A 13,099-nucleotide genomic window follows, 5' to 3' on the forward strand; every position below is an offset into this window, starting at 1 on the left:
AGCAAGATGTTCTGGTTTGACTGACTGAATTTGCTGATTTAAATTTTGATAGTGCATGGTTAAATATTACTGCTCCCTGCCACTGTGGCTGACAAGGACCATGGGAAGCGGTCAGACTGGATTAGAGAAGAGACACATTTTCAAATCCTTCCAGAAAAGGAGAGTTGGTCCCTGTGTTTGCCAGCCAAACATGAAAATCAACGACCACCATGCTGACCCTTCTGTATAACTGGGTCGTGCAGAAGGTTAGCGTTTGCAGAGGGTCAGAGGGAAGGGAAGCCACAATGAGATGTTTAAGACAGTTGAGTGCCTTCCTGAAGACCTCTGTGACAGATGCACAGATGATATAATGTGCTTCTTGATCGAAGCCTATGGAGGTTCAAAAGGTGAGGAGTGACTGCATGTCAAGGCTCAGACAGGGTGGATCGTAATGGCGGCCCGGGAATACGCTCAGTTATAACGCATAGAAGAGGAACACTGTAATTGACTTACGAACTACCCGTCCGGATAATTTGGTGAAAGTGGTAGTCGCAGTCGTGTTCACGGAGGCAACTCCGATTGATAAAAGCTGGAAAACAAGGATAGACTGTGAATTGGAAGAGGCATAAGATTGAACTTGATGATGGCGGAACCTTGAATGATGCTTGAAATGTAGAAAGGCTGAAACGCGTCGACAGTTTGTTGAAGGCACCATTACAAAATTTTGAATACATAAAATGAACCTAATAGGAGTACAAGAATAATAGAGCGTAAAGGATTATACCTCTGATGCTCCAATTTCGTTATGGTGACCTTTTCGTAAGGAATGTCTTTTTGGTTATACGTGATTGAGAAAGCGTCCTTTTTGTAAAAATAAGGGCAGAGAATCCTAAAAAGGTTCAAGGATATGTATGTTTGTTTGTACATAAATATATTGTTTTGTTTGTATATTGTATATATATGTATATAAGTATGAGTTGTGTGTGTATATATATATATATATGTGTTAAAAAAACAGTAACAAATAACATATAATCAATTTTTGGGAAAAAGATGGTTTATTAAATAGAAAATAAAAACCAATCAGCTTGAAAATTCTTTCTGGATTGCCACTAGTTGAAGAAGCTTAAAGAAGCTCTAGATTTATTTCGAAAAGAATAAACTAAATTAGGAAGAGATAATTAACTGTATCTATTTCCTGGAATTATTTGCGCTATTGTTCCTTAGGCATCGTGTTTATTATTTCATGTATTATTACCCAGATGCCTGGCGGTTAATTGGGTCTACCCTGTAGTATATAGCAAGGCTCAGACATGAAGCATGATTTGCAAACAGAAAATAAGGTAGCTAGAAAGACCTAAATCGAGTTGCATGAAAGAATGAAGGATTGCACCAACATTTCCAGAACTCTCCAAAGTACTGGTAATGCCCTAAGAAGGAGCAAAGGCATTTGAAACACAGCGTGTCCCAGAATTTGCTATTTTTATCTGCTAGAGACTGCTCAAAGAAGAAAAGATCTGATGTTGCTGAGATGAATACTACCTGCACAGATTGTGCAAAAAACGAGAAACAATTTACATTCATTCCAAGCTGTGCTGCGGCTTATCCTCCAGCAGATCTGAAGCTAGGTGTGTAGATATAGGATGGTTGGAGTCCTACACTCATACAATCAAGCACTGCTCACATTCTTTATCTTCATGCTGGACTTGGGTTTTTCAGCATTGGTGATGTCACTACTGATGTATAGATGACATATTGTGCTCCGTATGCTTGAAATAATTCCCGGAATGCTGTTCTCTTTCACGTCTTGGAAGTTTTGATCTGGATTTAACTCCTTGGATTCTGTTTAAATACATTTCTTTATGACTTCTATACAATAAAAAAAAAACAGCATGGCATAAAGCACATGAACTCTATATGATATGTATCACCTTTGTTGAAGAGGAGTGGGCATCATGACACACTTGAGTTATCGCCTCTCTTGCCTTGAGTTATGACCCCTCCCCACCCTACGCAATGATAATAAATTGCATATTACACTCTGCAACATACATCATATACACACATGGTATATGTTTCTGTGAGCAGTATGTCTGCCTGTTTGTATGCCTGAATTTCCATCCCTGTCCCTTCATCATAAGAGCCAAGCTCGCCCCCATGAAAGAGCACATCACACATAGCACGTCACAAATCTTCCCCCACATACAAAGTACCAGCATGACTGACAGAGACAAGTTAATAAACAACTGCCCACACTGCCCCATCTCAGCAGCGAGGATGAGCCGATGAGTGCTCGCAGAGGGAGCCTTTTAGGAGCATGAGAAAAAGAAAACATCAACTGGTGTCTTCACGGGGTCTACGAGTCTATGTATTTATCTTCCTGACTCTTTCTCCGTCTGTCTTTGTTCCCAGATTTCACAGCACCCTCTCTTTCTCCTCCTTTCAATACATTTATTGACTGACCCCTCTCCACATGCTCTCCAAGCTCCAGGCCATTAACCACACAAGTGAATCCCTCTGAGATGATTTTCAAAGGTCTGCGGCGCACAGTGAGTCACCAGGGCTTTTTTTAGCCGTATTCTCTGGTGAATTGCTGTTGCTACCTACCCTTTATCAGATGCTACTCTCATCCCCTTAACTCTTCACCGACTCCAGTCTCTCGCCACATTCGCGTCCATCACTTAGCGTACTTGGCTCTCCCTCCCTATCTTACCTATTATTGTCGAAGATCTCAAAGCCATAGATATCCAGCACTCCAATGACTGTGTTCTTCCCATGGACCCGGGCGTCGTAGTTTTTCACCTCAATGACGCTGTTGATGCGCCCCACAATCCAGCAGAAAAGGCGCTCGTAGATGGCCTGCGGAACAGGAAGACAGAAGACATGAGGCGGTCCTCCTCCAAGTGTGATGTCCTTCTCTGCACACCCACAGAAGTCACAAGAGCACAAGTTAGATAGGGAGTGAGCATGGATAAGCTGCCATCTTTCTGGATCTCTGTAGACAGTGGGGCTTATTTATGAGCCCTTGCGTCACTTTTACGCCGCTGGTGCGTTACTTTTTGTGACACACCAGTGGAGTAAAAAATGTGCCTTGTTGCACCATATTAACAAAGTGGCGCATCTAGGTAGATGCGTCACTCTGTAAACCCCTGCGCCACATTATACCTGCACCAGGTATAATATATGCAAGGGGGGTGTTTTGACGCAAGAAAGAGTCATAGAAGTGATGCAGTGAAATCTATAAGATTTCACGGCGTCATTTCTTGGACGCTAATGCGTCAAAATCTTACGCCTGCCTCATGGCAGGCGTAAGACTGACGCAGGCACTAACAGCATGGGACTTGCCCATGTGAAAGTACACATTGCTGGAGTTGCCTCACTTTTGTGACACACTCCAGCAATGCGTCACTTTTGTGCCTAAAGATACGTCAGAAATACTGACAGATCTGTAACTCCTTGCAACATGATGCGTCATACTTGTCGCAGGGAGAGAGCAGTGAAAAGTGAAGCATCACTGTTTTCACGCAGCGATGCGTCACTTTTCATAAATGAGGCCCAGTGTGTGTTCATATATGTCTGTGTGTGAGACAGAGCTAGAGGTCAGATCTTAAGATCTCAGACGGAAAGTAATTGACGTTTCTGCATTCTTGATCTAACATTGAAACTGAGAACCCCTGTCCTTTGCTGCTCTACTTGACTTAGCAACTGTGCTGAGAAAATCAGGAAATGCTCTGATGCAAATCTCTTTGTGACAGCTAAAATTTTAAAACTGTTTCTGGGAGGTGGGGGGGGGGGGGTCTCCTCTGTCACTGACCCTCAATTTTGGAACACTCACAAAGGTTGAACATAAACATCTGATATGACTTATATAACTTAAGTTCCTGGCTTGAATGTACTTCCTTGGGCAGTAACGGGGTTTGTGTGCTGAATCGAATTAGTAGCAAGAGACATTGTCCGTCATAGCACCTCACAGAATACAAGTATAGACCTCTTGAGCTGCATCGCCCACAATTCTCACCTTGGCACAGGCATCCTTTCCATAGTTGGCTTCCTTGGAGTTGTGTCCCTTCTCGATCACCTCCCCTCCACCCGTGGCCACCATCCGGTACAGCAAGGTTTTCATCACTTCCTCGCGTGACGTGGCAGTCAGCTCTGCAATGTAGGAGACCAGAGCACCGTTTTCCACCCCCACCGTGTCCCCCTGACAGACAAAGCACAGATTTCCCTGTGGAAAAAAATATATACATCACACGCTGATTTCAGAGAACATTAATTATTTTTTGAGTGACATAGTAAGTGGGAAACATAATAACTATAAAACACTTTTATTCCCTTAGGTTCCCATTCCTTCTCATATACACCGACTTTCAAGTGGCCAAATGAACATGTACATATGTGGCATCAATCAAGCCTAGCTGCAAAGCATCTGAGAACTGTACACAATAGGGATGTTACAGCTGATAGTGACAGGGAAGTGGGAGAATTGTCATCTTGCTATGAAACCTTTGGTTGGTTCATAAATCGCATTTCTTGGCATAAGTCCTTTATGAGCCACCAGTCAGAACACAATCAGCTAACAAGCTGCTTCTTTTTAAATTAGAAAGATACAAGTTTTGAATCTTCACAAATTTTCATCAGCATTTGCAAATATATAGTGGCTGTTAACATGTTTTATATTGAGGGTAATTCAGTGCTATTAGTTGTTGTTAGTTATTTGGATTAGTTCCTGCACTCAGCAAACAATTCCATGCATTGATTCCAGTTTCTTTGGAATAGATGAACAAGTTACTTACCTTCAGTAACGATGTATCTGTAAGAGACATGCATTAGTTATAGATTCCTTACCTTATATGACGCCAAGGCGTCAGACTGGATCCGGAGCAATTTTTTCCTAGAAGTACCCCTGGGTGTCAGTAGGTGGCATCGGTCGTCTCCGCGTTTGTTGTAGAGTTCACCGAGATGACTACTTAGATGCTGCCTCTGCACGCTGACGTCAGTTCTGATACGACTTTCCACGCCAGAAGCGCAGAACCATACAAGACACTGACCACTGGTGCACAAAACTAGGGCCCTGTAAGGAAGTACCTATCCCAAGAAGTCAATTCCCTGAACGAGGAGGATGGGTGGGGTGGTAAGGAATCTAAAATTATAGATAATCTATAATTTATATCTCTTACAGGTAAGTAACTTTTTCATCTGAAATCGACCATTAGTTATAGACTCTCGGCACTCCTCATGGCATCCGAATCCATCAGACAGGGGGCCGACGAGGGCCACACTATGGCCCTGATCCTGCTGGACCTCAGCGCTGCGTTCGACACTGTAGCACACTCCATCTTGCTACAGTGTCTGAACAAAGCAGGGGTAGGTGAGGCAGCGCTAAAATGGATCCAGTCGTTCCTATCGGGCCGAGGTTTCCAAGTCAGGCAGGGCGACTGCTATTCCAGGCGAGTGGCATTGGATCAGGGGGTACCACAGGGCTCGTCCCTAAGCCCAACGCTTTTTAATCTATATGTGGCCCCGGTCGCCTCCATAGTGGAGAGCTACGGTCTGCGCATGGTGTCATACGCTGACGACACGCAGCTGGTCATCTCCCTATCGCGTGCACCCGGCCTTGCGGCAGACATCTTCAGAGCATGCATGCAAGATCTTGCTGCCTGGATGTCTGCCAATTGCCTTAAACTTAACGGCAACAAGACTGAGGTGCTGGTGGTAGGGGGAGACCGGACGGCGTGGACGTCAGCGTGGTGGCCCCCTTGCTTGGGACCAGCACCTACCCCCTGCCTGGAGGCGAGGAATTTGGGTGTCTGGTTCGACTCCGACCTAACTTTTGGCCCCCAGGTCAACCGGGTGGTCGGCACCTGCTTCGGGATCCTCAAAACCCTCAGGAAGGTCTTGGAGCTCCTTCCCACCAAAGCCCGCCGAACACTAGTGCATGCTTTAGTCACTTCTAAAATGGACTACGGCAACCTTCTCTATCTAGGAACCCTCGAGAAGAATCTGGGCCGCCTTCAGGTCTTGCAAAACGCCGCTGCCCGGCTAGTTCTCAGACTACCTAGAAGATCAGCCTCCAAAGCCGCGCTCCAGGCCTTGCACTGGCTCCCGGTCAGGAGCAGGGTAGAATTCAAGGCCCTCTGCACCTGTCATCGGATCATTAACGGCAGGGCACCCCTTCCACTTCAGGGTCTCTTGACACAATACGAGCCATCCCGTGCGCTTAGATCCTCTGGCTCAGGGCGCCTGACTATTCCTAAGGTGTCCAGAGCAAGGATGGGTGGCAGATCCTTCAGGTACCTTGCCGCATCCTGCTGGAATAAACTTCCGGTGGCGCTGCGTTTGGAACCCTCAGAGGCTATCTTCAGAGCCAAGCTGAAAACATTTCTTTATGCCAGATAGCTGGTCTTCCCCTCAGAACACTCTCTGTACGCGTTCGCATCTCAGCGCGGGGACACGCCGTTGTGCGTCACCATTGCGCTCTACAAGACTTCCTATTATTATTATTATTATTACTCCTTACCCTAGAAGAGATACCCTAGCAATACCAACCCCGGAGGTGGGTCTGCGAACTAAGTTCACACCAGGAAGTCCTGGAGAACAGTATGGCCAAAAAAGTAGTCTCTCCGGACTTGGATGTCCAGGCAGTAGTGCTTAGTAAATGTGTGCAGGGATGCCCACATGGCTGCCTGGCAGATGTCAACCATCAGAACTCCACGTTCCAAAGCAGTAGTAGCTGCCATCGCCCTGGTAAGGTGGGCGCGCAGTCCTGCTGGAGGTTCCTTTTTAGCCAAAGAATAACAGATCTTAATGCATAGGACGACCCATTGAGAGATGGTATGTTTGTGTGCGGCCCGACCATTCTTGGCACTCACATAATCCACAAAAGTTGATCATCCACCTGGAAGTCTTTAGTGTGGTCAAGGTAGAAAGACAGCGCAAGTTTTGGGTCCAGACGGTGGAATCTCTCCTCCTCTTTGGAAGTGTGCTGAGGTGGGAAGAAGGAGGACAATGTTATGGTCTGACCTATGTGAAAAGAGGTAACCACTTTGGGCAGATAAGAGGGCCTAGTACTGAGGACTACTTTGTCTGGATGGACAGAAAGAAAGGGAGGTCTGGAAGATAAGGCTTGAAGCTCACTCACCCCGCAAGCAGAGGTGATGGCAAGCAAGAAAGCAGTATTCAAAGTAAGAAGACGAAGAGGACAATTATGTAGTGTATCAAAGGGAGCACACATAAGATAATTGACGACAAGATTCAAGTCCCTCTGGGGCATTACGAAAGGAGATGGAGGAAAGAAATGAGTAATGCCCTTCAGAAATCTTTTCACAATAGGGGACTTGAAAAGAGAAGGTTGATCAGGTAGGCAAAGAATGGCCGACACATAGCCTTGTGGCCTGCTGGGCCACAGACAAAATGAAGAGGAGAACCTCTGAAAGAGGGGCAGAAAGGGGATCCACAGCATTTGCTGTGCACCATGCCACAAATTTGTTCCATCTACAGGCATATACTGTTTTAGTGAAGGGACGCCTAGCTGCCAAGATGACATTACAAATTCCTGGAGGTAGGTGAAAAGCTGTCAACTGTCACCGCTCAATCTCCACTCAAGGAGGTGGAGGCTGAACGGATTCGGTTGGGGGACCGCCCCCTGCTGCTGCGACAGAAGAACCTCGCGAAGAGGCAGTCTGATTGGCGAATCGATGGCCATGCTCAAGACCTCAGGTACCTGACTCTTCGTGCCCAGTCTGCAGCCACAAGAATTACTTGGGCCTGGTCGCGCTAGATCTTCTTCAGCACTCTGGGTCAAACTGTTATAGGCAGAAAGGCGTACATGAGGCCGCAACTCCACTCACGATGAAAAGCGTCACCGAGCGAGTGCTGCCTTGGAAACTCCAATACGGCAGAACTACTGACATTGCGCGTTCTCTTTGGGGGTGAACAGATCTACCAACTAGTTTGTCTGTGGTGACGTTCAGGGAACCTGCCAGGTGTTGAACCACTAGGGGTATGCCCTGATGTTCCAGTCATGTCCAAAGGCGAAGAGCCTCTTTACATAGGGTCCACAACCCCACCCGTCCTTTTTGTTGCAGTACCACATGGCGGTGGTGTTGTCCCTGAACAAATGCACTACTCCGCTGGCATAAGGAAGGAATGCCTTCAGTGCAAGACGGTTTGCCCAAAGCTACAGAAGGATGATGTGGAGTCTGGACTCCGCCGGAGACCAGAGACCCCTGATCTCCGCCTCGCCCATGTTGCCGCCCCATCCCAGGAATGACGCATCTGTCACCACTGTGAACTCTGGTTGGGGAAGGGAGAGAAATCTGCAGTTGACCCAGTCCTGCTTTGTGAGCCACCTGACTGATGTGTAGTCCCCTCTGAGATCTGGACGTCATAGGAAAGATTCCCCTGATGCTGCACCCACAGAAACTTTAGGTTCCACTGCAGAGCATGCATATGTCATCTGGCATGATCCACCAGCAGGATGCACGTGGCCATGAGGCCCAGCAGCCTCGGGGTCATTCGCACCAAAATCCCTGATAGAGGCTGAAACATCAGGACCATAGCCTGAATTTACGAGACTCGCTGCTCGGAAGAATAGACCCAAAACTGCGCTGTGTCCAGAACTGCTCCGATGAAAAGGAGCTTCTGAGAGGTAATCAGGTGTGACTTCTGCACGTTGATAGTGAACCCCAATGAATGCAGGAGGTCTGCCTTACTCTGGAGGTGGGAGACGACAGCCTGGGGTTAGCCTGCCTTCAATAGCCAGTCATCGAGATAGGGGAAGACTGGAACCCCTGATCTGCGCAGATGAGCTGCGACCACCGCCATCCTTTATGTGAACACCCAAGGGGCGCTGGAAAGAACAAAGGGGAGCATGGTAAACTGAAAATGCTTGTGGCCTACTGTGAACCGTAGGTAATGCCAGTGGGCAGGCAGGACAGGAATGTGAAAGTAAGCGTCCTGCAAGTCCAATGCTACTATCCAGTCTCCAGGGTCGAGGGCAGCCAAGACCTGAGCCAAGGTTAACAACTTGAACTTCTTCTTCCGGAGGAAGCGGTTGACGTCCCTGAGGCCTAAGATAGGATGCAGGCCTTTGCCCTTCTTGGGTACCAGAAAGTAGTGGGAGTAGCAACCACAACCTACTTCTGGCACAGGGACGTGTTTGATAGTTCCCTTGGCCAAGAGAGCTGTAACTTCCCGACAGAGAAGGGCCAAATGATCCTCTGACATGCAATGGAATGTTGGTGGCATGGAGGGAGGGGTAGTCACGCAGGGGAGGGAGTAGCCCCTTCGGACTATTTGCAAAACCCACCTGTTCGAAATGATGATGCGCCAGTTGTGAGGTGATGGCAGATCCTGCCACCCACTGGCAACTGGTGGCCCTGAAAGGTCGGACTAGGAAGGCTTGGAGGCTGCTGTGTGGGAGGGGCATTGGTGGACTGGCCCACTCGCTGGCCTCCAGACCCACGACGCTGGGTCCCACGTCCCCAGCCAGGCAGAGGCTGGGTAGCTTGAGCAGGCCTGTGGCTCTTGGCGGAACGTGGTGGGGTACCTCTTCCGTAGCCATGAAAGAGGCGAAAGGCAGACTGCATGGGGCAAGAGATGGCAGCGAGGCCCAAAGATCTAGCCATAGCTCTAGAGTCCTTGAAACGCTCAAGCGCGTTGTCCGCCTTGTCGCCAAACAGACGATGGCCATCAAAAGGTATGCCCAGAAGAGTCAATTGGACATCCCCAGAGAAGCCAGTGGACCTCAGCCAGGTGTAGCACCTCAAGACTACTGACGTTGGAATTGTTCTACCGAGTGAGTCAGCGGCATCCAGCCCACACCGGATGGTGAACTTCGCTGCGTTTCGACCCCCTGCAACAGGGCGGGTGAGCAGCCTGGGCCTCCTCCGGGCACAGTGGCAGCACTTGTGCAATAATGTCCTACACAGTGTGTGTGTAATGGCCCAAGAGACATGCAGTGTTCACCAACCACAGTCCTAAGCTGGAGGAAGAAAAAAATCTTCCCAAGATGGTCCAGCTTCTTGGATTCCCTATCTGGGGGAGTTGAAGGGAATGCGCTTTTGATGTTGACACTTGACCACCAAGCTCTCAGGGGTAGGGTGTTGGGAGAGGAAAAACGGGTCACCTGGGGCTGGGCAGTGGCGACGGGCAATCATCCTGTCCACAGGAACTCCTGTGCTGGGCTTGGACCAAATGCTCAGAAGGCTGTCAGTGAGGGTCTCATTAACAGGCAGCAAGGGAACCAAAGAGGATGCTGCCGGCTGAAGCACCTCAGTCAGGAGGTTAGTTCTGACAGCCAGCGTAGGAAGCTCGAGGCCCTGGGCCTCAGCCGCCCTACGCAATACCATAGCGTAGGAGGCTCCCTCCTCCGTAGCCATGGTAGGGGCAGAAGGCATACCAAGGTCTGGGGAGGTATCCAGACCACTGACATCACCCAACTCCTCTCTTCAGTCTGCTCTTCAAGTTTGTCTGCAAGAGTGTCAACAGACCCCTCCCATTCCTCCTCACCATTTACTGGCTGCCACTCAGAGTGGTAGGGAACGCCAGGGATGAACAGTGGGACAAATGTACCCTCCGGTGCCAGTACCGACATCGGTCAACATCGGTCCGGCGCTGTTTCTACGTTGAGGGTGAGGCTGGGGTCAAGACTGGCTGGGGGCCTGCCCGCATCAGGGGCGTTGCCACTGGAATCGGTGCCAGGAAAGATACAGTGAGGTTGACCTGCACCGATCTGGATCCAGGCCTAGATCCATGGAGGCCCTGCAGCGCTGAGGCCGGAGCTGCTGACATCGAAGGCCTAGAGCCCTAAGCTGAGTCCGCGGGGCCCGAAGGCGTGCTGGTAGAGTCGGGCTGCCCTAAGATGGAGTGGAGGCTTCGTAAAATACACGTAGCTGGGCAGGGGACGCTCCGGCTCCTGTAAGGCAGCGAAGCGCTGAGCCGTCCCAACGGGCTCCGAGGATGGAGCCAGTGAGCGGCGATGCTCTGGGACCCGCGTCACATCAGCCGACGGGCAGGGAGAAGGTGAAGAGCGCTGATGCTTCTTCGCCTTCTTCTTGTGCTTCGACTTACCCGATGAGTGGGAAGACTTCGATGATTATTGGTGATGGCTCTGCAACCGGTCCCGCAACCTTCCCCTCGACCGGGACCTTGAACAGTGTGGCCTCCAAAAGCTTTCGGGACCCCTCCCGCAAAGTCTTCGGGTTCACCAAAGGCACACGAGGTGCGGATTGGTGACCGACATCAACTTGTGACAGGAGTCACAGGGCTTGAAACCGGGCCGACGACTGGACATCCCTCGTGCACCAGGAGTCAGAACACTCAAAAAAGATGTCGACAAAAGTAAAAAAAAAGTTTGTCAAAAGTGACTAGGCGCACGCTCACTCTAGATCTGCGCTGGCTGATGGGGAAAAGGAAGAACTGACTGACACCGTGAAGTCATCCTGGTGACCACGACGCCGCCGACGAACGCAGAGTCGACCGATGCCATCTACCGATGTGCAGGGTGCTGCTATGAAAAACTTTCTCTGGATACAGTCTGACATCTGGGGGCAATTCTAAGGTAAGGAATCTTTAACTAATGGTCTCTTTCAAATTATATTAACAGGAATTAGGTGGGATCTTTAGTGGTGTGACAGTATCTGAGTTCATATAGATGGTCTGTGGGGTTAGTAGATGAGCTTGAGAATTTAGGCTATGACTTTGAAAGAAAGAAAGAAGGAGCAGGTTGTCCTCGAGGGAGGAGGCATGCAGAGGATGGAAAGAAATTAGAAGGACATTTGAAAAGAAAAAAAGAGGCGACAGTCAAAAGTTAGGTCAGTTTTCATGGCAGATTTAGAAATATAGATATTGCTTTTTGAGATGGCATGCAATTTGAGTATGTGCCCATGTAGACAGAAACATCATAATTTGATTGTGATGATAATGATATATTAAGTACTTTTTGATAGTCACTAGAATCGGAGGAACATTCTGACCACTGCAAGGCTAAAACTAGACCACTGCTCCAGTAAGGCCAGCTGATTAACCAGGGGTTGGAAGCATAAAGTAATGATTGTACTCGTATACTGGGAAGAATCGAAAGTGTTAGGCTGTGGTTGATGGAGCAGTTACCTCATGACCATTGCAATGTGATATGATTTATGGGTATATAGTGCTAACATTGAAAAGGAGATTCTTCAAATTGTGGAGTGGATGTCTCTTGATGTTTATCCTGAAGTGTGGCTTACAGTATTATTCATAAGATGCAAAGTAGGAAAACTTTGGATACCCCTGGTGGCAGCATGGACACCTTCTGCAGAGGGGAAGTGCATTGCCTTCATTCATGAGGTTAGAGGATGAAGATGCAGGCACCTAGGTTAGGTTATGGTGATTAGGATCCCTTTAGAAACAAAATGAAGGCTTTGCTAGTAAGGGGCTGCTGATTAAAGTTCCTGTAGCACTGTCCTTTGGTGAATGGTAGAGGGTAGACTGGACTGCAGACTGTTGTACAAGGTGGAAGGTGTCCCTTTAGGTGAGTCCAATTCTTTGTCTTTCGTGATCACACACAAATGCAAAGACCTCGCACTTCTTTGTGCATGCTCTAGGCAGGAGACTACCCTGCTGTGAGGGCATCACTACACAAAATCTGCATCTGAAGAACAACTAGAAAAATACATTTACATTCTCACAGTATCAACTATAATGTTCTGTAAGGTGTTCAGTTCCATGATAGTCTCACTAAGCCTTTCTGTAACCATAATTAAAATGCTAATTACTCCCCTGCATGAGTCCTAGATAGGTGTTTGAAGTTAGTTCACTTTTGTCCCCACAAAACACAAAAAATGTATCCAATTGGCATTGTAAGTTTTTGTGGTACCCAGCTCTCAGGCTTGCGTCAGGATGTTTCTGCATTCTGTTGAGGGATCAAGATGACCATACTCTAGGTCGCCAGGTTCAATGACTGAAGGTTGTGGTGTAGAATGTCTCAGTTTTGCCTGGAGAGTAACTTAGTACACATCTTCAATTTTATTAAATGGGGAATAGAAAGATACAGGAGTTCTGTGAATCAGTACTGGGGCTACCAGGGCAATGAGAATCAGAGTACAATGATCATCTTGGATTTCTTCAGGAGCTCTGGGAT

At 48.2% G+C, this 13,099-nt stretch overlaps 1 protein-coding gene across 1 annotated transcript in view; it reads right to left on the reverse strand.

Annotated features, from left to right (window-relative positions):
• Positions 1-13,099, reverse strand: part of LOC144783810 (unconventional myosin-Ig-like) — a 1,420,229-nt gene that overhangs the window by 967,739 nt on the left and 439,391 nt on the right. The window contains exons 8-9 of the mRNA XM_078662555.1: positions 3,998-4,204; positions 2,693-2,838 (exon numbers count right to left, since the gene is read on the reverse strand). Coding sequence (XP_078518681.1) covers positions 2,693-2,838; positions 3,998-4,204 — 353 coding nt within the window. The remainder of the gene's footprint in view (positions 1-2,692; positions 2,839-3,997; positions 4,205-13,099) is intronic.

This window comes from Lissotriton helveticus, chromosome 10 (genome assembly GCF_964261635.1).
Source record: "Lissotriton helveticus chromosome 10, aLisHel1.1, whole genome shotgun sequence".
In the NCBI taxonomy this organism is placed as follows: Eukaryota; Metazoa; Chordata; class Amphibia; order Caudata; family Salamandridae; genus Lissotriton; species Lissotriton helveticus.